The sequence below is a fragment of the Marmota flaviventris genome, chromosome X (assembly GCF_047511675.1).
Source record: "Marmota flaviventris isolate mMarFla1 chromosome X, mMarFla1.hap1, whole genome shotgun sequence".
NCBI lineage: Eukaryota > Metazoa > Chordata > Mammalia > Rodentia > Sciuridae > Marmota > Marmota flaviventris.
The window spans coordinates 96,037,619-96,064,607 of NC_092518.1; the positions used below are offsets into that span (position 1 = coordinate 96,037,619).

General features: G+C 39.9%; 1 protein-coding gene across 5 annotated transcripts in view; it reads right to left on the minus strand.

The window, feature by feature from the left end:
* The window catches only part of Trpc5 (transient receptor potential cation channel subfamily C member 5), a 294,090-nt gene that overhangs the window by 113,451 nt on the left and 153,650 nt on the right, over positions 1-26,989 (minus strand). For all 5 annotated transcript variants that reach the window (XM_071606796.1, XM_071606797.1, XM_071606794.1 and 2 more), the window contains one exon: positions 12,518-13,039. In XM_071606796.1, the coding sequence (XP_071462897.1) occupies positions 12,518-13,039 (522 nt within the window). The remainder of the gene's footprint in view (positions 1-12,517; positions 13,040-26,989) is intronic.

A 26,989-nucleotide genomic window follows, 5' to 3' on the forward strand; every position in this document is an offset into this window, starting at 1 on the left:
TTATTTGAGCTGTGGAACACATTGGCTTTCCTTGAAACTATATCTTCTGAATTTTTAATGTTGACAATCCCTTAACTACCAGTTTTGGAATTCAACTGTGTTGCATCTCATTTTTAGAGAAAAATATTGTCTGATTTTTATGGAATATGGTTTCTTAACTCAAATTTTAAGAGTCATGTCGTCTGTCTGAAACCTAAGGTGTGAATGAACTTATTTTGGGTCCTTTATCCTGGTGCAGGAGTTCCTGATGCACCTCCCTCACAACACCTCCACCCATTGAGAAACTATCCATTTATTCTGAGTATTTTTTCATTTCTCCCATTTGGTATCAAAGTATGTCATCAGGATGTCACTAAAGAGTGGAGAAGTGGTACATCTGCTCTGTCCTTTTCCTAATAGATACTGAGGAAGTATTCCAACTTTCCTTAAAGATAGAACCTCATGATCCAACTGGTAACAATCATGCAATCAAGTAAAAAAAGGACAGTGTTTCTCTTTTAGTACTGTTGTTCCATTCCCATTTAGAGGTCATTTCTGTGAACAATTATGGCCCTGGGAAATAATCCTAGTTCACTCCTTCTCCAGCCTTGTCAGGGAATAAAGGCCTTTTTATTTTTTATTTTTTTCACCAGCACAACAGGTGTTTTTTTTTTTTTTTTTTTTTTTTTTTTTTTTTTTTTTTTAAGAGAGGGAGAGAGAGAGAGAGAGAGAGAGAGAGAGAGAGAGAGAGAGAGAGAATTTTAATATTTATTTTTTTTAGTTTTCAGCAGACACAACATCTTTGTATGTGGTGCTGAGGATCGAACCCGGGCCGCACGCATGCCAGGCTAGAGTGCTACCGCTTGAGCCACATCCCCAGCCCCACAATGGGTGTTTTTAAAATTTATTTTTTGTCAATATTTTCTACAAACATGGACTATATCTTATTCTAATTAGGATTGTGGTTGTACATGATGTTGAGATTCACTGTGCTGTATTCATATATGCATTTATAAAAGTGATGTCAGATTCTTTCCACTGTTTTTCCTATCTTAAAAAATGTCTTAAATATGTTCAGGGAGGCTGGGGTTGTGGCTCAGTGGTAGAGTGCTTGTCTAGCATATATGAGACACTGGGTTAGATCCGCAGCCCCACATAAAAATAAATAAATAAAATAAAGGTGTTGTGTCCATCTACAGCTATTTTTAAAACATGTTTAGAGGGCTCCTAACACATAACTTTCAAACTGAATGGGGTTTCACCAGATCCCAGGGTGTGACCCATTTAAGACATAAATGGTTTTCTCTTTGTTGAGTTAACACACATAAACTATATAGCTCCAGGAATTTGAGGAATTTTGTTAGTTGCCTAGTTCCATCACACACATACAAAGAGAGTTTATACTGGAAATATGGATAGTCAAGTGTACTGCATAATATGATAAAATAAATCATCAAGATCATGACCTTTTAAATTAATGTTTGTGTCCTTAAGAGCTATATGTACATTATACTTCTTCAAAGACTAGACTATGGATAGTTTTTGAACAGTCTGCTTCTTCAGATCAGGGACTTTTAAGAATGAAACTCTCACAGAAAACTGAATTTTTGGAAGCTCAGTAACTCAGGATTGTACTTACCAAGCATATTAAAGGTAAAAATTAAAAAAATACCCCCCAAGCAAGGATATTGCTGATTTGTTCAAGGAAGTGAGAATATTCAGACTCAAACTAGACATATGGATTGAATAGCGAGAAATCCAAAACTGAACACATTTGAGACTTAATGGCACCACAGATTTTTAAAAAAAACAACTGTAATTCACAGACTTGGAAGAATTACAGAGTTTTTAGTGAATGTGAATTTGCAATTCAGAAGGAATTTATAGTTTGATGAATATAAGTCATGTTTTATATTCCCCAAGCAATGCCTTTAAAATACCAACCTTAAGATGTATCTGATATCCCAAGCCTAATATGTTCATCATCAGGCTTAGTTTGAAGAAAAACTAATCTAAAATTGATCAATAGCTATTACTAAGATAAATATCTTGGAAAATTTGGAGCAAAATATATGTCTCAAAATAATTCTAAAGTATTTGGCTATGGTCATATTTGGGTTTATGTGGCCCATGAAAGTTTATTGTTCTTTTTTGGGTGGAGGGTACCAGGGATTGAACTCAGGGTTACTCAACCACTGAGCCACATCCCTATTCCTATTTTGTATTTTATTTAGAGACAGGGTCTCACTGACTTGCTTAGCACCTCACTTTTGCTGAGACTGGCTTTGAACTTGCCGTCCTCCTGCCTCAGCCTCCTGAGCCACTGGGATTACAGTTGGTGCCAGCATGCTCAGCAAATTTAGGTATCTTCAGAAATAAATTCTAGTAATGATGATTGTACAATGTAAATGTACTTAATGCTGCTAAGATGTAAAAGTGGTCAAAATGGCAAATTTAATATAATGTATATTTTTCCACAGTAAAAATGTGACTCCTTCCACTTTAATGTACATACAAATGACCCCCAGAAAAAAATTATTGGAATCTCTGCTGCAGAATTAAGAAAGCAAAAAGAAATATAACTCCTTGGTACATTCAGGTATAATGACAGCTGAAAAATGTACTCTATGAGCACACAGTAACATAAAGACATTCTTTAATAACAATAATAAGAGAAATTATGAAGTAAGGAACATAGGAGACAAATTTCAGGGCAGTTAAAGAACTAAAACAAAGAGGGAAAATGATGAAAATTTCATGAGATTTGAAGGGCTATTAATGTAGACACCAAGGATGATTCCATGGTCATATCTCAAACTGATCCCCATGAGAGTGAGAAAGTCAACAGAGTGGAACAGTAACTAAAACTGGCAATGGAAGATTATGTGAGGAGCTGGGCTGTAGCTCAGCGGTAGAGCGCTTGCCTAGGACAGGTGAGGCCTTGGGTTCGATCCTCTGCACCACATAAAAATAAATAAACAACAACAAACAAATAAAATAAAGGTTAAGTTCTTTTAAAAAAAGATTATATGAGCAGAAGGGTTCAAGTAATAAATAGCTGGGGGCTGGGGATGTGGCTCAAGCGGTAGCGTGCTCGCCTGGCATGCGTGCGGCCAGGGTTCTATCCTCAGCACCACATACAAACAAAGATGTTGTGTCCGCCGAAAATTAAAAAAATATATATTACAATTCTCTCTCTCTCTCTCAAAAAAAAATAAAAAAATAAATAGCTGGAAGATGATCTAACAATACAAAATTAATGATATTGCTGCAGAAACATTGTCTGAAAATAAATGATTTGTCAGTTTTCAGGGGTGGATGGAGCCTAAAACTGTCAAGTTTAGCTCCTATTCAGTGGAGTGCAAATTGAAAAATTTAGTCATATTCTGCAATATCTACTTTAAAATTATTCTGTTCCCATTAACCGTTCTGTCACTTAGAAACAATTCATGTTCTAAAAATACCTTTGATATTTTCTCACAGTATTGTAGCAATTTATGTAAAGTGAAAAAAACACTGAAGCTGTAATATACATCATTAATGGAAATAGTAAAGATGCCAAAGTGTAGAAAAATCAATTAGACCTTGCAGTACAGCACTTAACACAATAACCGATACTATGTATCAACATCAGAGCCAATGAGAGAAATGGATAAGAGAAGATGGACTTTGGCTATATCTGTTATTTTAATGCACAGGATCAGACCATATATCAAGGGTCTTCCATGTGTAACAATGAAAACAAATAGCAGCTAATATTTATGGAATCCCTAATGTATGCCCACTGTTGTGTTATACATAAGCACATTGCCTATTTTATTTAATCTTTAAATTTCTCCAGGGAGGTAAGTGTTCCTGTTATTATCCACACTTTTGAGAAGAGAAAAGAAAGATTAAGAAACTCACTCAATTAAAGCAAGACAACAGAGAGGAAGGAAGATGGCGGCGAGGGGAGTGCATTGCCCCCGTGTGCTGCTTCACTGTGTGGGAGTATGACAAGTCAGGACGGCTAAAGGATATCTTGTTAGGAATTTCCAGCAATAGTGGGGTGCTCCGGAACCTGGAGGAAGGATTTCCATCGCATGAGGATCAGCTACGGGGACTCAAACGCGAGAGGTTTGTCGCACGGAGGGTAACACTGCTTATTCAGCAAATCGCCCCGCGGCTAGAGTCTGCAGCGCGCGCTGGGATAGAGACGCAGGGTTACAGCGCTGCAGTTTCTGCCAGCCGCGCAAGCACCGTACTCAGGGCTGAATTCTGGGTTCGAGATGGGGGAAGGAAGCGGTCCATCTCGGTTCTCCACAACGGTCAGACCACAGAGGAGGCCAGCAGCCACCATGTTGGTAAACTGACGTCACCACCCCTGTTTTCGACTGACCGCAGCTCATTCAGCCATAGAACAGGTAATTTCAGGCTGCAATTCGCCTGCGGCTTGCAGACAGATTGCTAGGGTTCAGCGCCTGGGTGCTTCTTAGAACCTGATCTTATCGGAGTGAACACCAAGCGCGGGGCGGCCGAGTTCCGGCTCCCGGAACCGTCCCGGAACCGCCCTGGCCCAGGGCTGCTGAGCCTGCGGAGGCTGCTTCTTGGACCCTGCTCCTATCAGAGCATACAACAAGCACTAAGCAGCCGAATTCCGGCTCCCGGAACTGAGCCCGCGGGGACTGCTTCTTGGAGCTTACACTTATAGGAGCTTACACCGAGCACGGAGCGGCCGAGTCCCGGCTCCCGGAACTTCCCTGGCCCGGGGCTAGGAGCCCGCGGAAACTGCTTCTCGGTCCGGGTCCTGCTGAGGGCCGGTCAGGACTCACCCGGTGCTTTGGTTGCCCGGCAAGGGGAACGAAATGCTGCCATTCGCATAGGATACCAACATGGCAGAGATCTGATGTCTGCAGAAAGCGGCGGAGGAGGGAACTTCATCAATACCAGCGGTGACATAAGCAGTTGGTCTCCTGGTAGGGGGGGTGAGGCACAGTCACCCGAGTCTCCTCAATTTGTCATCGAGCCAGAGGGGAGGAGCCGGGCCGCCGCCAGCGCCCGGAGCAGGCCCAGCGGCTCGCCAGCGTGGTGACCGCATGACCCCAATTGGAGAGGGGGCGGAGCAGAGCCACCACCCGCACCCGCAAGGTGGGCAGACCCGCGACCCAGTGGTACATGGGCGTGGTAGGAGGGGCAGGGCAGAGCCGCCGTTCGCGCTTGCAAGGTAAACAGACCTGTGACAGCCTGGCAGGTCAGGCCCAGTGGCCTGCCAGTGTGGTACACACGTCACCCCAACTGGAGTAGGGGCAGAGCAGATCCTTCTCCCATGCCCGGATCAGGCCCTGCCGGTGTGGTGGTCACGTGACCCCAATTGGAGTGGGGGTGGAGCGGAACCGCCACCCGTGCCCGCAGGGTGAGCAGACCAGTGATCAACCTGCAGATCAGGCCCAGGGGTCCGCAGGCGTGGTAGGAGGGGCAGGGCAGATCCACCGCCCGCGCCTCCCAGGTAGGCAGACCTACAACAGACCGGCGGATCAGGCCCAGGAGCCTGCCGGCGTGGTACAAACACCACCCTAATTGGAGTAGTGGCAGAGCAGAGTCGCCGCCCGTGCCAGGAACAGGCCCAGCGTCCTGCAGGCGGGGTAGTCACGACACCCCAATTGGAGTAGGGGCAGAGCAGAGCCTCCACCCGTGCCCGAAAGGTGGGCAGATCTGCGACCGACCAGCGGGACAGGCCCAGTGGCCTGCCGGTACGACAGACACGTCACCCCATTTGGAGTAGGGGCAGAGTAGAGCCGCCGCCCGTGCCTGCAGGGTAGGCAAACCTGCAACCGACCAGCGGCTCAGGCCCGGTGGCCTGCCGGCGTGGTACACTCGTCACCCCAATTGGAGTAGGGGCAGAACAGAGCCGCCGCCAGATCCCAGAACAGGCCCAGTGACCTGCCGGCGTGGTAGCCACGACACCCCAATTGGAATAAGGAGAGAGCAGAGCCGCCGCCCGCACCTGCAGGAAAGATACGCAAGCAGTATGAAAAGACAAGGAAAGAAAGGACCACAAGCAATGCAGGTCAACGCAACTTTAGAAGAGGTAACAGCTGCAGCAGATGGAATGTCAGATAAAGAATTCAGGATATACATGCTTCAGATGATCTGGAGTATCAAGGAAGACATTAAACAGCAAAATCAGACAATGAAAGAACACTTCGACAATGAATTACGCAAACAAATCCAGGAAGCAAAGGATCAACTGTACAGGGAGATAGAGGTTATAAAAAACAAACAAACAGAAATCCTAGAAATGCAGGAAGCAATAAACCAACTTAAAAACTCAATGGAGAATACTACCAGCAGAGTAGAACACTTAGAAGATAGAACATCAGACAATGAAGACAGAGTATTTCAACTGGAAAAGAACATAGACAGCTCAGCAAGACTGTTAAGAAACCATGAGCAGAACATCCAAGAAATATGGGATAACATTAAGAGACCAAACTTAAGAGTCATTGGGATACAGGAAGGTATAGAGGTCCAAACCAAAGGAATGAGCAACTATTCAATGAAATAATACGAGAAAACTTCCCAGACTTGAAGAATGAGACAGAATCCCAAATCCTAGAAGCCTACAGGACGCCGAATGTGCAAAATCATTAGAGATCCACACCTAGACACATTATAATGAAGATGCCCAACATACAGAATAAGGAGAGAATTTTAAAACCTACAAGAGAAAGGAAGCAGATTACATTTAGGGGTAAACCAATCAGGATAACAGCTGATCTTTCAACACAGACTCTGAAAGCTAGAAGATCCTGGAATAACATATTTCAAACACTGAAAGAAAATGGGTTCCAACCAAGAATTGTGTATCCAGCGAAATTAAGCTTCAGGATGGAGGATGAAATTAAAACCTTCCACGATAAACAAAAGTTTAAAGAATTCGCAGCTAGAAAACCATCTCTTCAAAACATCCTCGCCAAAGCATTACAGGAAGAGGAAATGGAAAATAACAATGAAAACCAACAGTGGGAGGTAGGACACTAAAGGGGGGGGAATAATCAAAGAGGAAAACAAACCATGTTTAGTAACAGAAATAAACAAATATGGCTGGAAGAACAACCCATATCTCAATAATAACCCTAAATGTTAATGGCTTAAACTCACCAATTAAGAGACACAGGCTAGTAGAATGGATCACAAAACAAGACCCAACAATATGCTGCCTACAGGAGACGCATTTGATAGGAAAAGACATACATAGGCTGAAGGTGAAAGGTTGGGAAAAATCATATCACTCATATGGACTTCGGAAACAAGCAGGAGTGTCCATACTCATATCAAATAAAATAGATTTCAAGCCAAAGTTAATCAAAAGAGATAAAGAGGGACACTACATACTGCTTAAGGGAACCATACACCAACAACACATAACAATCATAAATATTTATGCCCCAACAATGGTGCAGCTATGTTCGTCAAACAAACTCTTCTCAAGTTCAAGAGTCTAATAGACCACCATACCATAATCATGGGAGACTTCAACACACCTCTCTCGCCACTGGACAGATCTTCCAAACAAAAGTTGAATAAGGAAACTATAGAACTCAATAACACTATTAATAACCTAGACCTAATTGACATATATAGAGTATACAACCCAACATCAAGCAGTTACACTTTTTTCTCAGCAGCACATGGATCCTTCTCAAAAATAGATCATATATTATGTCACAGGGCAACTCTTAGACAATATAAAGGAGTAGAGATAATACCATGCATCTTATCTGATCATAATGGAATGAAACTGAAAATCAACGATAAAAGAAGGAAGGAAAAAGCATACATCACTTGGAGAATGAACAATAGGTTACTGAATGATCAGTGGGGTATAGAAGACATCCAGAAGGAAATTAAAAAATTCTTAGAGATAAATGAAAACACAGACACAACATATCGGAATCTATGGGACACATTGAAAGCAGTTCTAAGAGGAAAATTCATTGCTTGGAGTTCATTCCTTAAAAAAAGAAAAAACCAACAAATAAATGATCTCATACTTCATCTCAAAATCCTTGAAAAAGAAGAGCAAAACAACAGCAAAAGAAGTAGAAGGCAAGAAATAATTAAAATCAGAGCTGAAATTAATGAAATCGAAACAAAAGAAACAATTGAAAAAATTGACAAAACTAAAAGTTGGTTCTTTGAAAAAATAAACAAAATCGACAGACCCTTAGCGATGCTAGCGAAGAGAAGAAGAGAGAGAACTCAAATTACTAGCATACGGGATGAAAAAGGCAATATCACAACAGACACTTCAGAAATACAGAAGATAATCAAAAACTATTTTGAATCCTTATACTCCAACAAATTAGAAGATAGTGAAGGCATAGATAAATTTCTTAAGTCATATGATCTGCCCAGATTGAGTCAGGAGGATATAGAAAACCTAAACAGACCAATATCAATTGAGGAAATAGAAGAAACCATAAAAAGACTACCAACTAAGAAAAGCCCAGGTCCGGATGGGTATACAGCAGAATTTTACAAAACCGTTAAAGAAGAACTAATACCAATACTTTTCAAGCTACTTCAGGAAATAGAAAAGGAGGGAGAACTTCCAAATTCATTCTATGAGGCCAACATCACCCTGATACCTAAACCAGACAAAGACACTTCAAAGAAAGAAAACTACAGACCAATATCTCTAATGAACCTAGATGCAAAAATCCTCAATAAAATTCTGGCGAATCGGATACAAAAACATATCAAAAAATTGTACACCATGATCAAGTAGGATTCATCCCTGGGATGCAAGGCTGGTTCAATATACGGAAATCAATAAATGTTATTCACCACATCAATAGACTTAAAAATAAGAACCATATGATCATCTCGATAGATGCGGAAAAAACATTCGACAAAGTACAGCATCCCTTTATGTTCAAAACTCTAGAAAAACTAGGGATAACAGGAACATACCTCAATATTCTAAAAGCAATCTATGCTAAGCCTCAGGCTAGCATCATTCTGAATGGAGAAAAACTGAAGGCATTCCCTCTAAAATCTGGAACAAGACAGGGATGCCCTCTCTCTCCACTTCTGTTCAACATAGTTCTCGAAACACTGGCCAGAGCAATTAGACAGACGAAAGAAATTAAAGGCATAAAAATAGGAAAAGAAGAACTTAAATTATCACTATTTGCAGATGATATGATTCTATACCTAGCAGACCCAAAAGGCTCTACAAAGAAACTATTAGAGCTAATAAATGAATTCAGCAAAGTGGCAGGATATAAAATCAACACGCGTAAATCAAAGGCATTCCTGTATATCAGCGACAAATCCTCTGAAATGGAAATGAGGACAACCACTCCATTCAAAATATCTTCAAAAAAAATAAAATACTTGGGAATCAACCTAACAAAAGAGGTGAAAGACTTATACAATGAAAACTACAGAACCCTAAAGAGAGAAATAGAAGAAGATCTTAGAAGATGGAAAATTATACCCTGTTCATGGATAGGCAGAACTAACATCATCAAAATGGCGATATTACCAAAAGTTCTCTATAGGTTTAATGCAATGCCAATCAAAATCCCAACGGCATTTCTTGTAGAAATAGAGAAAGCAATCATGAAATTCATATGGAAAAATAAAAGACCCAGAATAGCAAAAACAATGCTAAGCAGGAAGTGTGAATCAGGCGGTATAGCGATACCAGACTTCAAACTATACTACAGAGCAATAGTAACAAAAACAGCATGGTACCGGTACTAAAACAGGCGGGTGGACCAATGGTACAGAATAGAGGACACAGAAACCAATCCACAAAACTAAAACTATCTTATATTTGATAAAGGGGCTAAAAGCATGCAATGGAGGAAGGATAGCATCTTCAACAAATGGTGCTGGGAAAACTGGAAATCCATATGCAACAAAATGAAACTGAATCCCTTTCTCTCGCCATGCACAAAAGTGAATTCAAAATGGATCAAGGAGCTTGATATCAAATCAGAGACACGCCGTCTGATAGAAGAAAAAGTTGGCTACAATCTACAGTCGGTGGGGTCGGGCTCCAAATTCCTCAATAGGACACCCATAGCACAAAAGTTAATAACTAGAATCAACAAATGGGACTTACTCAAACTAAAAAGTTTTTTCTCAGCAAAAGAAACAATAAGAGAGGTAAATAGGGAGCCTACACCCTGGGAACAAATCTTTACTCCTCACACTTCAGATAGAGCCCTAATATCCAGAGTATACAAAGAACTCAAAAAATTAGACAATAAGTGAACAAACAACCCAATCAACAAATGGGCCAAGGACCTGAACAGACACTTCTCAGAGGAGGACATACAGTCAATCAACAAGTACATGAAAAAATGCTCAACATCTCTAGCTGTCAGAGAAATGCAAATCAAAACCACCCTAAGATACCATCTCACTCCAGTAAGATTGGCAGCCATTAGGAAGTCAAACAACAACAAGTGCTGGCGAGGATGTGGGGAAAAGGGTACACTTGTACATTGCTGGTGGGACTGCAGATTGGTGCAGCCAATTTGGAAAGCAGTATGGAGATTTCTTGGAAAGCTGGGAATGGAGCCACCATTTGACCCAGCTATTCCCCTTCTTGGTCTATTCCCTAAAGACCTAAAAAGAGCATGCTACAGGGACACTGCTACATCGATGTTCATAGCAGCACAGTTCACAATAGCAAGACTGTGGAACCAACCTAGATGCCCTTCAATAGATGAATGGATAAAAAAAATGTGGCATTTATACACAATGGAGTATTACTCTGCATTAAAAAATGACAAAATCATAGAATTTACAGGGAAATGGATGGCATTAGAGCAGATTATGCTAAGTGAAGCTAGCCAATCCCTAAAAAAACAAATGCCAAATGTCTTCTTTGATATAAGGAGAGTAACTAAGAACAGTGTAGGGACGAAGAGCAGGAGAAGAAGATTAACATTTAACAGGGATGAGAGGTGGGAGGGAAAGGGAGAGAGAAGGGAAATTGCATGGTAATGGAAGGAGACCCTCAGGGTTATACAGTGGAGGAGGTAGAGAAAGGAGGGGAGGGGAGGGGAGAGGTGGGGAGGGGGGAGGGTGAAGGATGGGAAAGGCAGCGGAGCACAACAGACACTAGTATGGCAATTTGTAAATCAATGGATGTGTAACTGATGTGATTCTGCAATCTGTGTATGGGGTGAAGGTGGGAGTTCATAAACCACTTGAATCAAAGTGTGGAATATGATATGTCAAGAAATTTGTAATGTTTTGAACAACCCACAATAAAAAATTAAAAAAAAAATAAAAATAAAAAAAAATAAAATTAAAAAAAAAAAAAAAAGCAAGACAACAGCAAAAATAGGATAAAGAGAGTTAGGGGTAAGCCTATCCTTTTCCCACCTCCCCTCCCTGGGATAACCCTTTCAGTCTCCATGTTGCTGCTTTGTCATTTTTGATTACCTTCAAAGTTGCCCCTGACACTTGTTTTTGTCCCATTTAGAAGGCATAGTTTTATAGTTTGTTTGTTTGTTTTAGTACCTGGGATTGAACCCAGGAGTGCTTAACTACTGAGCCCTGTTAATTTTTTTTTTTAATTTATAAACAGGATCTCCTTAAATTGCTTAGGGCTTTGCTAAATTGCTAAGGCTGGCTCTGAATTTGTGATCCTCCTGCCTCGGCCTCCAGAGTCACTGGGATTTCAGGCTTGCTTCACTGCACCCTGCATAATTGTTGTTGTTGTTGTTGTTGTGAGGGAAAGGCATCAAGTGAACAGATACTGAGATTTTCCTTAGAACCTGGATCCATGAAGGGATGGTATTGCTATTTGCCCTTCAACTGGCAGAAACCTACTGTTTGAATCAGATAACAGATAGCAATGGAAACAATATGGGAATGGATAATAAAGCACTACCTGGGACTGGAGTTGTACCTCAGTGGAAAAATGCTCACCTAATGTTATAAGGCCCTGGGTTCTCCAATACCAAAAGAAAGAAAGAGAAAAAAAAAAAGGAAGGAAGGAAGGAAGGAAGGAAGGAAGGAAGGAAAGAAGGAAAAACAAAAAGTGCTTCCTATGTCATGCATTGAACACTAGTTTTCTCATTTATTTCATAAATACAGCAGTCTTATCAAAGGTCTTTTAACTAATAATCTAGACTTCATGATATGGTCTATAATAGGTGCCAGTCAGGTAACAGAAATGAGGTGCAGGTATGGGTGTATATGCATAATTTGGATCATTTAATCTTCATTGCTAGCTTGTATGCTCCAAGAAGGCAGGGCTGGGGACTGTGTTCTGTATCCCAAGAGCCTAGAACACTATTTGTTGAATGAATGAATGCTTTTCCATCAAAGAACCAGATGGCTACTTTTTCTGATTATGAAGAAATATATAGAGGCTGTGTCTTGGCTAAATGAACCTATTTGTGAATCCATCCCAACCATTCATCTGTTAGAAGTCCAAGTGGTATGAAAATGCTCACTCTTGCTTTGCTTCTCCAGACTCTGTAGGTCTTAAGCTTCCCTGAAAGCAGAGATGATCTAAGCTTACCTCTTTCTGGTGGTATTTGATCGCCACCTTCAGCTTGGCCAGGTCATGGTACTTCTGAGGATCAAGCTCTTCACTGTGGTCATCTCGATGGTTGAGGATGATCTCCAGTTCCCGGGAGCTCCGAGCTTGGTCCAGCAGATCTTTGGCAAAGAGCTTGCACTGCTGGGAGAGCTCTTCATACTCTGCCTTGAACTCATTCTCCACCTTGCTGAGCTCCTTGAGCTCCCAGCCCAGACGGAAGGCAGTAAGGATGGGGTCCTCACTTGATAAGGCAATGAGTGAGGGACTTGCCAGAGCCTTATAAATGTTCAGTCTGGAGCGGGAATGGCGCAGGCTATCTACCTCTGAACTGGACACACATTCCACACAGTTGCAGCGGATCTGGTGGGGCCGAGGGATCGTGACCCGTTTTTGGACAAGCAATTTGATGATTTCATAGTTGTTGGTGTGGGCAGCCAGCATAATGGGAGTTATGTCTGGTGTGAACTCAGAGAACTGGGTGTCCATCATCAGTGTGGGGACCTAGATATGAGAAAGGAGAAGCATAGAAGGGCAGGATTAAAGTTTGTAGAGAGAAGGAGCATAGGGCCCATCAAATGGCAATTTAGAAACTGGAGTCTCTTGTCACCTCTTTCCATTCTCTTGTCACTTGTCTTTACCAGAGTAGCTAATGTCTGTGGAATGCTTACTGTGTGACAAGGCACTGTTCTAAACATTTTACATAGATTTACACATTTAATATCACAACAACCTTCTGAGGTAAGCTGAGGAGTTGAGGCTCAGAGAAGTTAAATAACATATATGGCCAGGAATGGTGGCACACACCTATAATCCCAATGACTTAGAAAGTTGGGGAAGGAGGATCACAAATTCAAAGTCAGCCTCAGCAACTTACCCTAAGCAACTTAGTAATACCCTGTCTCAAAATAAAAACAAAAAGGCTGAGGATGTGGCTCAGTGATTAAGCACCCCTCGGTTCAATCCCTAGTAGTAAGTAAGTAAATAAATATTTATGTTTATATGTATATTATATTTTATTTATACTTGAATCTGTATATATTTATATATACATATATGTGTGTATATGTATCTATATCTATATCAATATCTAAAGTTACATAGTTTTAGTAGCTGAGCCAATATTTAAACCCAGGTTGTATGACTTTAGAGTTTGGTTCTTAAATTATGTTATTACAATATGCCAAGATCTGTCTAACATAGAATAGGGGAAACAGAAATTGTTCCTGGCTTTCTGGAGTTATGTTGGGTAGATCAGACTTACATAAAATTTGTAACAGTACATAATAGTATGTGGTCAGTTCCAAATGAGCTGTATAAACTTATTTGAAAGGGTAAAGACAGTAATCTTAAAGACTGCAACTAAATCAAGCTTTGGTGGCTGAAGAGAAGCCTTTTCCAACTTCCTCTAGGTCCTAGGAAGCTCAAGAGAATTCATCATTGTCAGGAAGAAGTACTTTGTAAATGAGGACGTTTAGACTTGGGTGGTGGGGTTACTAATAGCTAAAGGACCTTTGATAAGACTGCTATATTTATGATATAATATTTGGTATAAGTAGTAGTTAGAGGTGAGAAGTATAGAGTTTTTTTTAGGCTATTCAGATGCACTTCTTGGGAAGCATGTGGAACATGACCAATGAACTTAAATTATTTTTTTCAACTTTAAAATGTCTCTTTGGGCCAGGCACAGTGGCACATGCCTGTAATCCCAGTGTCTCAGGAGGCTGATTCAGGAGGATCACCAGTTCAAAATCAGCCTCAGCAACTTAGTGATGCCCTGTCTCAAAATAAATAAACAAAAAAGACTTGGAATGTAGCTCAAAGATAAAGCACCTGGGTTCAATCCTCAGTACCAAAAATTGTGTCTTTTGAAACCCAGTCTGTTTTCAGTCCAGTAAAGAAACTGAGACAGATCATTAGCCTTGCAGAAGAGTCTAGTGTGGTAGGATCTGAGCTAGAGTATGGGGAAGACTAGGTCAGAGGAAGCTTTATGGAAGAGTGGAGCTAAGTATTCAAAGCATAGATAGGAGTCAGGAATATTGGGAAAAATTGACCTTATTATACTTAAGGGAAAATGAAACAGTTCCAATGATTCCATTTTATAGGGAAGAACAGAGCATGGAAATTGAGATACTCACAAAATATTCCTATATTGTTTTAATCAATAGTTTCTTTCTTTTTACTCTCAAAACTTCTTAAAAATAAAAAAACAACCCACAGTTACTGGCAACCTGACAAAATAATGAGTTACTGTTTCTCATCATTTTTGCCTTCCTCCCACCTTGCATGAGGGATTCCCAAACAGGGAAGTGGCCAGAAGACAGGGAGTGGGAGAAAGGTGGAGGAGGAGGAGTTTGCAAGAAAGCTTCTTCCTCTGGAATGGTTGCATCGCCTCTGAATAGTTGAAAGCTGGCTTCACGTTGGTCATCAATTGCTAGGATGGAGCAGTGAGTAAACATTGTTAAACATTTAGAAGGAACAGCTACAAACAAAGCAGCAGGAAGTGAGCAACTTGTCTCATAAAGTAAATTGGACACAGGAAAGAATAATCTCAGAAATTAACATAAGCCTACAGGCTAAGGAAGAAGTAGGTCTGAGTGAGCCTGGAAATGAACATAAACACAATCAGAATAAAGCCTAGAGTTGGGAGAGATGGTAAGTGAGCAATTTGTCACAGTCTGCCCAGGAAGAAAAGAGCTCCTAGCTGGGAAATCTGCCCTTTATTTGGATAGGGGCATTTTTTTCAATCTGTCACCTCTAAAGGTGTTGGAGGAGGGTGTGTCTGGATCTCCCTTCCAGATTGCCTTTTCTCCTCCAGTCAGTGTTGTCATTCCTGGGTTGCCATACTGTTCTCATTCACTGTTCCCTGTGTGTATAACCAGGTGGGGGCCCCTGTTTCTTACCCTATTTCTCTGTCAGTCAAGGGCCATTGTAAGCTCCTACTCCTAACTTTGAGACCATCTCTTGCTGCCTATCCAAATATTGTGGGCATTAGGTTTCATCCCAGACAATCACTTTTCTCATGCAGCTTTACCTTGTTCTCTAATTATCTCAAACATTTGTGTCTTGCCTCCTTTTATATGGTTGGGAGCTCTGCCCTAATGGTAGAACAGTCTTGGTCTGCTCTTTTTCCCCTATAGCATTCATAACAGTGTTAGACACATAGCAGGCACTCAGCAAAAAGGAATGAAATCCCCTCTCCTAAAATTAAAACACTGACACTTTTTTTTATGACTCCCAAAATTTGGGTCAGTATGAACTAATTTCCTTGGGATTTTCCTCATCATGTCCAGCTGAGAAGGTAGACATCTCAACACTATAAGAAAACTACCCTGAGGTCTCAAAAACTTGGGACAGTTCCAATGAAGTGTGATTCTTCATAATTCTAGTGCTTTATTATGGAGCCTCTGATCCATAGAACACAGATTTCTACTACTTTTATCTCCTCTGTTGCTTCCATTCTCATCATTCTGCTGCTTTGCCCTTCTAAGGTTCAGCATGAACAACAGACTATCATTAGGATAGCTGATGTAAAGAAAGTTCTAAAATGAGGGTCAGAGTTTCTGCTAATAATCTAGACATCATGATATGGTCTACAATAGGTGCCAGTCACGTAACAGATATGAGGTGCAGGTATGGGTGTATATTCATAATTTGGATGACTGAATGATAGGTACTGTTAAACAATAGAGTTCTTCTCAAAGGGTGCACCTGCTGCTCAGCTCCTGAATATTGTTATTTTTAAGTTCAAAACAGGCCCCACATGGTAATTTTTCAAGAGAAGTTAGAAATAAGGATTTGGGGTCGGAATCTCTTAAAGTTTTGAATGTTGGAATAAATAAATTTAAGGACAGTATGCAAGTCAAACACAATATATATGTGAAGCAAATTTGCCTTGAGGGAGCCAGTTTGGGACCCTTGTGAGATTAAGGAGAAATGGGAACAGAAGCTGGATATTTAAGCAGAGCCTAAATGATGAAAGAACTTGAATGCCATTAAGGGACTTAGATGTTATCCATTGGTCATGGGGATCAACTGAAGGGTTTTAAACACGAGAGTGACATGGTACAAAGATCAGTTTGGCCAGAGTGTGGGAAACAGGCAGTGGTAAATTGTGATAGTAAATGTTTTTTTTTTGTTTGTTTGTTTTGTTTTGGTACTGGGGATTGAACTCAGGGGCACTCAACCACTGAGCCACATTCCCAGCCCTATTTTGTATTTTATTTAGAGACAGGGTCTCACTGAGTTGCTTAGTGCCTCACTGTTTCTGAGGCTGGCTTTGAACTTGTGATTCTCCTGCCTTAGCTTCCTGAGCTGCTGGGGTTACAGGTGTGTGCCACAGCACCTGGCTGTGATGGTAAATGTTTAACAACCAACTCTGCACAGGAAAATCATTGGCATTTGCCAATTTCTGTGGTGATAATACCCCCCACCCCCATACCAATTTTGAGCTACCCATATGACATTGTGAAACACGTGCTGGGAAGAGAGACAACCAGCTCTTACCAGCTGGTATGATCCAGCTCCAGCATACTGTTGGATGAGTTTCAGGATGATAAGACTAGTTAAAAGATATCACTAGTCCAGTAAAGATAGAGTGTGACTCTTAAAACTAGACATTGTTTCTAGAGACAGGAAAGGACAAATTTAAGACTTTCATGGGATGTATCAGGAAAGGGAAGGAGAAGAAACCAAGGATGTTAGATTTTTAGATTGCATGCCTGGTTGGTGCTGTCACTAATTGCATATAGGAGGAAGAATAGGTTTAGGGTTTTAAAAACTTCAGTTTGGGACATATTAAGTTTGAAGTCCTTATTAGAACAGAAGCAGAAAGTGGAGCCTGGAAAGAATGGAGTCATAAAGGGACTTGATGTTCAGATGGAGTAGAAGAACTGGGAGGATGGGACACTGGCCAGAGAGCAGGGCACTGGAGGACATGATGTGCACAGTGGAGCAGCGCTGAGTGATGACCAGCTCTGGGTTGGCTACGAACACAGAGGACTGAAGTGCAGTGGACGTGGAGGTCAGAGGAGATGGAGAGGCCAAGGAACTGGCAGAAAGGCCAAAATCATCCAAGGTAATGACATGTCTTGGATTAAAGAAGATAAGGTAATTAGAGCACTTTGGATAGGATCTAAATCAGAAGATGATCAGGACATGCAGAGAACAGGGGTTGTACTAACAGAAATTTGGAGGAGGTCTCTCACAGTGCAATTTAAGCATACCTGTCTTGGCTTTGCCATTTACTAACCTTTTTGTGTCTATTAAATGGGAAAAATAATAGCAGCTGGGCAAATTTATGAGGATGAAATGAAATTTTGTGTGTATTATCTACATAATGTTTAGAACTTACTAGTTTCTCAGCAAATGTGGTTCCTATCATTATAACAAATGTGTTATAAATGTATCCCAATCAAAAGCACATTCCCTAGCACAGCAATGTGTTTTGTTCACCATGTTCTGGACAAAACTCTAAAATATGGAAAACTTTAAGAGCACAGCCCCCAATGCACTTTTGTGTACATTTTAATGATCGCCTAAACTTAATATCAATTAATCTGGAGCTGTTGTTCACCCTTCTGTTTGTTAACTCAGTGTTTTCATGCAAGACCCTGTGGGGCTTAACCAGTAGTGCCTTCTATGATCTGTTCTTATATTTTAGACTATTTCTATATAGATTAATTAACCTCACTAAATTTTACCAGTTTTTCATCCAGGTCCCTTAATCTTTGGGCCCTCCTAGGTGACTGATTAATATCTGAAAAAAAAAAACTATAACAAATTGTTTTTGGTAACCACATCTGGAACTGTCACTAGCAGAGGGTATTTGCATTTTAATGGGTGGCACCCAGAAAGAACACCTTGCCTTGGTTGAAAGGCAAGAATTTCAAGAAGTAAACTGGTGGGGACTTGTGTATAGTGAAGGTCTTTCCCAGGCCTTACAAACCATTGTATAGTTTGCTTCCTACTCCATTTTCACTAGTGATAGCTCTAGCTATAGTGTTCTCCTAGCAGCTATCAAGAAAAATTGGAAAAGACTTCAGATTGAGCCAAAAACAAAACCGAAGGTCCTGTCTAGTATATTTTATGGGTTCCTCATGCCTTTGATTTGTGTGTGTGCGTGTTCATGTTCTGTACACCATAGTTTTATTTATTTTATTTTTATTTTTTATTTTTGTTAAATATTCAGGGAACTTTAAATGATAAATCAAATGCACCTTTCACTTATCCAAATCTCTGAATGTTTTTGAGCTTTAAATTCCACTCATTATAATGCAAATATTTCTTATCTGCTGGGATGCAATTGATTATAGCCTTGCAGATAATTGAATATTTTGTATCCATATATAAATTTATTTCAGCTTTCCTGAAGGCCCATAGCAATTTTTTTCTATAAAAGGCCAAGTAGTAAATATTCTAGACTTTGTGGACCACACAACTCTGCCATTATAGCATGAAAATAGCCATAGACAATGCATAGATGAATGGGCCTGGCTGTTCTCCAATAAAATTTTATTTGCAACATTAGTTGAAAGCCTGGATTTGGCTTGCAAATGCCTGGATTACTGGTTCCCTTGTTAATTAATGAGTTAAATAAAGTCTTAGGCATGAATTGACTTTAAATTTGTGTAAAGATCATGATTTAAATGGTTTTTTAAAAAAATTATCCTACAACTGCCATGCTGTGTTCAGATTCAGGCCAGGTAGAAAATTCAATTTTATTGTTTCTTACCAAGTTTTACCTTCCCTCAATCTCCAACTGAATGGTTTTAGGCTTCTGATTAAAAATCATGTTTTTTTTAAAAAGGAAATAAAAAAGATGAGTGAAGAAGATAGGAAGCAATCAACAGGATGATAAATTAGATTTTGTTCATATTACCTACAAGTGTACTCCTAAAGAAACTTGATGCATCAACCAATTTGACTGAATTTCAAAATTTGCAACATGTGGGCCAAGGACATGACCACTAAAGAAGTTACACTGCCTGCCTCTCTCTGGGGATTTGCATTTAGGCACTAATGAATTTGTTTCTAGATCTGCCTTAGGACTCCTTGTTGAAAAGATAGCATTATATTTTTAGGATTTTTCTATATTAACAAGCATGGGACAGAATCATACAGCTGAGTTCATCACATTTTTTCTCTGCAGTGCAGAGAAGAAAGTGAGATAGAGTCACCTTCCTCATATTTTCAACTAAATTCCATGGCCAGAAGATATCACAGAGGGATAGGCGATGTTCTAATCTCCCTACTCTCAGGACTAGCCCAAATGATTCTTCTTTCATTTCTATTAGCCTCATTGTTGGATACAATCTCCTAATTGGAATTTTTCTGAACCCTATTGTTACAGCCTTAGGCAGGCGCCCTTGGTGGAGTTTATCACAGGCTTCTGAAATTATACCCTCCATTTGTAATTAATGGGAAGACCCTTATCAGAAGCCACTACATGCATACCCACAATGCCATCTCTTCACAGGCCTAACCTCTCTGATTGAGACTTCCTCACATAGCTGGCCAGATAGCATCTTGTTGAAAATTAATCTCCTGTGTTGTGCCTGAATTTAGTGAAATTGGAATCCCGCTTTTCCACCTGCTGGGTCCTCTCCTTTCCACCCCAACATGTCAGATAAAATCAATGTTAAACCTTTTTCAGCAGTCTGAAAAACTATTGGAAATGAAATTTCATTTCTTTGTATTACACAGAAATGAAGAACACCAGCATCTAATCATGTCACATTACCAGCTTCCTGCTCTGCCTACCAACAAGGAGTAGTGGTGATGCATGAGCTACTCTGCGGGCAGCCATTGGCATCATATGAGAAAGAATATGTTTCCCAGACTCTAGTAAAAACAGAGCCTTAAGAATTAGGATTTGCTAGATCATGTCAGTTGATTTCAAAGACAAAGTGTACAATAATTTAGATTAAAAATTTAGATTGGATGACTACAATGGACAAAACTTATTTGGAGGTTGTATTATTCAGAATCTCATTACTACTTTTCTCCTTATATACCTGAGATAATTACCATATAATGAGAAATATTTGAGATAATTACCACATAAGGAGAAAAGATTTATTTAGTTCACAATTTGGAGGTTCAGATCTAAGACTGTGCAGCCCATTGGTTTGTCTTCTGATAAGGGTGGCAGATGGCAATGCTGTGAGAATATATTGGAGCAAGTGATCACATCCCAAGCCAAGAAGTAGAGAGACAGAGAGGAAGCAGAGGGATTATGGGGCCCCACAGACCCTTTTGAGGGTACACCTGCAATGACCTAAGGACCTCCTACTAGGTCCCATCTTCTAAAGGTCCAGAGCACCTCTCAGTAATGTCACCTTAGGGACCAAGCCTTTTAATAAATGGATTTTTAGATATTCAAACTATAGCAGGATTAAAGTTACGGAATCCATTTGATGATTTATAAAAAAGTTAATGTTGATATATAAAAACCAATAAGGTATATAATGATGGCCAGCATTAGCCTGAGTGGCAGGGATAAAACTAATACTAATAGTTGTTATTTATTGAGCACTTTCTATATGAAAGGCACCATGCTGGAGCATCTCATTTAGTCCTCACTATGGTGCTATGCTATAGGCATAATAATTATCCTCATTTACATCTGAGAATATTCAGCCACAGAGTAGTTAAGTGTCTTATATATAAGGTCACATAGCTAGGAAGCACAGGAGCCAGAATTTGAACTCAGGCAGTTTGGCTCCAAAGCTTGTACTGTTAAACACTATACTACCCCATTCCTGAATAGAAAAATATCAGTAATAAGATATATATCAATAAACAAACCTTAAAATCACAACACTAAATATACAGACATATCTTAAGAATGTTTTGCAGTTTTTGTTGGCTATTAATTAACACTTTTAACCAATCTTCTACCTTAAACCCAGATAAATATTATATAGTATTGTTCAAGGTTTAGTAGCCCCCAAACCCATTCTTTAGATAAAGAAAATGTGGTGTATATACACAATGGAGTTTTATTCAGCCACACACACACAAAAATGAAATTATGGCATTTTCAGAAAAATGGATGGAACTAGAGACCATCTTGTTAAACAAAATAAGTCAAACTCAGAAGGTTAAAGGTCATATGTTTTCTGTCATTTGTGGAAGCTAAAAAGGAAAAAGGAAAACAAAGGTGGGGGTGGATCTCCTAAAAATCAAAGGGAGATCAGTAGAGGAAAGGGGCCAGGGGGTGAAATGCAGGGGGGAGTTGATGCTGGGGAGTGATAATTGGCCAATTTCTGTTGTTATATTGTGTGCATGTATGAAAATGTAACAAGAAATTCCATTAATATGTACAACTATAATGTACCAATAAAAATCAGAGGAAAACAACATTATTTATCATCATGTGGGAACTTTTAATTTTTGAAAGATAGAAGATAAATTTAAAGAGGAAAAATGTATGGATTGTGAGAGTTTATACTGTCAGAGTTCTAGTTGGAGGAAACCTGGAAAGGTACTTTTCTCAAATGTAGATGGCCATAAAGGGTTAAATGAATTACTCCATGCATTTCTTTGCAAGATATGGGCTACAATAAATGAGGGAAGTTATAGACTCCAAAAGTAAGGTACGCCTTGGAGTGGATATTAGAAATGAAGGGAAAGACAAAAGAAGACACAAAAGGAAGTGAGTGGCCTTTGGGGTGCCAGTCCTGTGTGAAGGCATTTTATATATAGTTAAGATGTGACATCTTCCAAGAAACTGTAAATATGATGTAATGAGTCAAAATTTAAAAAAAAAAAGTAGAAGATATGAGTTGTTATTGAGATAGGGGAAATATCAGAAGTAAAGTTCTGATCAACATGCCTCTAGCATTCCACAAAGGAATGAAGCATATAGTTAGCTTTCCAGGTAGGCCTATGGTTGAGTTTGATACAAATAGATTTTCAGAAAGCCAGAGTTCTTGGTTTATTTTTATAGGTCACCATGTGATTTTTAAAAAATTGAATTTCTCTTGTGTATTGCTTTACTGGAAAGATGATGGTGAGAAGCTGATTTAGAGTTTTCCATGTCATTGCTTATCACATGACTAACATAAATTTGTATGGCAGGATAAAGGTTTCTGGACAGGGCTGAAAACCCAAGTGCAGACACAGGACCATTGGGAAGACATGATAACCAGATTATCATCAACTATATAATGGGATTCAATATAAATAACCATTATAATTTTCCTAATGGGTGCTGATTCTGATAGGAGCACACATACCACCAGAAAAATGAAAACAGAATGGACAGAGGGTATTGCGGGTATTGCGTGTAAACAGAGGGGTTGAGAACCTTTATTTTTTTAAGCCAGTTTACAAATATAATAATAGAAAGATGGTAGTCAACACCAGGAATCCTAGTTTAGGTCTAGAAGAGCTTTGATGATAAAAATTAGCTTATTTGATTCTCAGAGTGGAAAAGAAAATTTATGAAAGAGTAATTCTCACCATTGCTCTCAAAAGCAGTGAATAAAGAAAAGGGCCTAAAGTAGATTTGTGGTAGTTAGCCACTTCACAACACATGGGATAGACATTCCCATTACAGAAGGGAGAAAAAGGCATAAAGAAATGAGTACCTGGCCCCATCCCACTATGTCCAAACCTCAAAAGGGAAAACCACACTCAGTCTTAAAGTTCTGGAATCCTCTTCCTTGACTTCCCATTCCACTTTCTGAACATACTGGTGAGGTGGATGGGCCCAGAAGGCCTTTCAAAGTCCCAAGACTTTGCTGGGTTCAGCCCACACTTGAGTTTTCCCAGGTTGGAGTTAAACCCCAGTAGCTCCACAGTTCTGGAGCCTCCATGGCAGTCCTGCTGCAACTTCACTAAGCATTGCCCTGGTGGGGAATCTCTGTGAGACCTCTGATCTCACACATTCAGCATTGCTCTAGTGGGGACTCTTCAATGACTCCATCCCTGTGATAAGTCCCTGCCTGGGTCCCCATATTGTCTGAGATATCCTTTGAAATCTAGGTAGATATCTCTGTACTTCACAGCTTTTGCATTCTGCACATCTGCAGATTGAGCACCATGTAAACATTGCCAAGGTTTATTGCTTGGACCTTCTAGAACTATAGATTGAGGAACACCTGGGCCTGCTTGAAACTCTGTTGGAATGGCTGAAAGGTGCTGCACAAGAATTTGGGGAGTAGATTCTTGAGGTGGTCCTAGGCAATAAATGAACCCGTGGAGGGCACCTTGGGCCTGTCTGCCAAAACCATTTTGTCCTCCTACATGTCTGGGCTTTTGATGCAGATGAGAGGGGCAGATTCAAAAGATCTCTGAATTACATGAAGTGTCTTTCTCCCATTGCCTTGATCCCTTCTATTGGTATTGATCTCTTGAGCAAACAGTTATTCAGTTACACCCTTGGTTTCCTTTCCTGAAAATCCTTTTTCATTCACCACATGGCCAGGCTGAGAATTTTCCAAATCTTTCTGCTCCGTCTCCCTTTTAATTATAAGTTCTATTTTAAGTCATCTCTTCTTTTCTCTCATTTCACTGTAAGCAGTTAAAAGTAGCCAAGCTGCAGCCTGAATGTTTCACTGTTGAGAAAATTCTTCTCCTAGATATCTTAGTTCATTGTTTTTAAAGTCTACATTCCATAGAGTCCTAGGACATAGATACAAATTCACCAAATTCTTTGCTGCTATAAAACAAGGATTGCATTTAATCCAGTTTCCAATACCTTGTTCCTCAGTTCCATCTGAGACCTCATCAGAATGGCCTTTAGTATCCATATTCCTATTAGCATTCTTAATGCTCTGTTTATGGCAATACAGAATTTTTCTAGCCAGTCCCTCTAAATTCTTCCAGCCTCTGCCTATTACCCAGTTCCAGAACCAAGTCCATATTTTCAAGTATTCATTATTAGCAACAGCCTCACTTCTCAGTACCAATTTTCTGTCTTTGTCCATTTATAGTTGCTATAACTGAATACCACTGACTATTCATAATGAATAGAAAACAAATATTTAATTCATAGATCTAGAGATTGAAAAGTCCAAGAATGATGCTGACATCTGCTCAGCATGTGATTAGGGCCTTCTTGCTGCATTATAATATGGTGGAGGTTAACAGAGTGACGAAGTCACTCCTACAGTAACCCCTTAATCCATTAATCCATGCATGGATTAATATCCCTTCATGACCCAGTCATCTCCCCCAAAGTCCTGCCTCTCAAATATGATTAGCGTTGGGGATCAATTTTCCAACACATGAAATATGGGGGACCCATTTAAACCATAGTACCAAATGTCCCCATGGGGGGGGGGTGCAAATTTCCTGCAGTAATTTGAATCTCTGAAGTAGAATAAGAGAGGTTTGGTCACATGACAATAAGGCAAGAACTCAGGGCTGGGGTTGTAGATCAGTGGTAAAGTGCTTGCTTAGCACATGTAAGGCACTGGGTTCAATCCTCAGTACCACATAAAAATAAATAAATAAATAAAATAAAGGTATTGTGTCCATTTACAACTAAAAATATTTTTAAGAATAAGGCAAGGGCTCAAACATAGCTATCAAAATACAAGATTTAGAAGGAACCAAAATTTGTCCTACTTGATGCCAAACTGCTGAGCTATCATCATATCTAGGAATGGGTTTAGTCCCAGATCTGGACTGTCATCTCACGGGAATGAATGGAAGAGTTACTTCCTAGGAATTGCCTTCTTCTGGAGGTGTGGGGGTTCTGGAGGACTGAAGGGCTATAGTGGCAGGGAACTTGGCAGGTCATTATGAAGACTGTCATTCAGTGGTATAGTTGCAGTTATTCTCAACCACACTAAAAAGGAGGCAGTGGGCATACATCTCATGGCAGCACCATAGTTAGCATCCTTGAATCATCATAATGGAAAGTCCATGAGTTATGGATATTCTAGACAAATGTAAGACAAACCTATAATGACTTTTGCTAATGGCAGACAAGAAGTGTTTAGTGTTTGGTACTACTGGAGGCACTCTGGAGCAGATTTTTATTTAGGATCTTTCTGACTGAATTCCTCATCTGAAATTTCTGAGTGGCTTCTTTCAGAAACAGCCATGCAACCAGGGCCCCTCACTCTGCACCAGAAGTTGCCTAGGGTTGGGAAGCCTTTGAGAAAAGAAGCCTGACAATGCCAAGATGCTAGCCATGTTCACTTAGCACAGACATCTTAGTGGAACACATATCAATAATACTTCTTCCACTTTAGCAGAAAAATGGGATTTGAAAGTCTCTGATTGGGGGGCTGGGGTTATGGCTCAGTGGTGGAGTACACATATAGCATGTGTGAGGCACTGGGTTTCATCCTCCATACCACATAAAAATAAATAAAATAAAGGTATTGTGTCCATCTACAACTAAAAAAAAATATTTAAAACATTAAAATAAGAAAAAGTCTCTGATTGGTGGCCATGGACAGCACCAAAAAGAATATTTGATTTTCAGTACATAATGGTCATGGTTAAATTACTTGATCACTAATAAAACAGAAGTCATTTTAAAAACATGTAACTTTTGGTTGGCAAGAAAAGTAACTTAAGTCATTTTGTGATTGAACCCAGGCCTGTCATGTTGACATCATTCAACTGGAAACAAGTTATTTCTAAACACATTTAAAAAATTGTTGATGGACACAATGCCTTTATTTATTTAATTATTTATTTTTAATGTGGTGCGGAGAATCAAACCCAGTGCCTCACATGTGCTAGGCAAGTGCTCTACCACTGAGCCACAACCCCAGCCCCTCTAAACACATTTTTTCTGACAAAGGTCTTCTAATGTTCTTATAATGTATTAATTTTACCCATATATTTTTCCTTTATCACATTCTGGGAGGGAAGAAGTCAAGAACTTTCTTCCCCTATAATCTCTCTTTTTCTGTGACATCACTTTTCCTCACAAAGTTTTTGAGCTGGCAGTTGCATTGTCAACAGTATGTCTCAAACATAATACCTTTTGTTCTGGTCAGAACAGACCAAATGTTAAAGGAAACGAGCAGGAAGTTGGTTGTCTCTGGTTAGGGGAAAGGAGAGCTACTTTGGGCTTCTGACCCTACTGCTACTGTCTCCTGCCTCACTTTCTCCATGTATGCTTCCAGGCAAGGAATGTGGGCTGCTGTCTTCCAGAGAAAGGTAATCTAAAGGATGATTACTACCAAATTTGGAAAATATCAGCTACCATCTCCCTATTTCCCTGAAGTCAAACACACTCCAAATTTGCAACTTGGAATGGGAAAACATTTTAAATGTAATGATGACCTTTCAATCACTTGCCATGTCTATCTGAAAGACACATGTAGCCAGACACCTCATAGTTTTAATGCAAACTTTCAACTTGTAGCAAATTTTCAGGAGCACAAAACAAGCCAGGGCTGACTCCAAGGAGGCCTTAAATGGGATTGGGGTTCAAAATTATATTTATTACTACTTGGTGTTTCTCTTTATTTTTTTAAT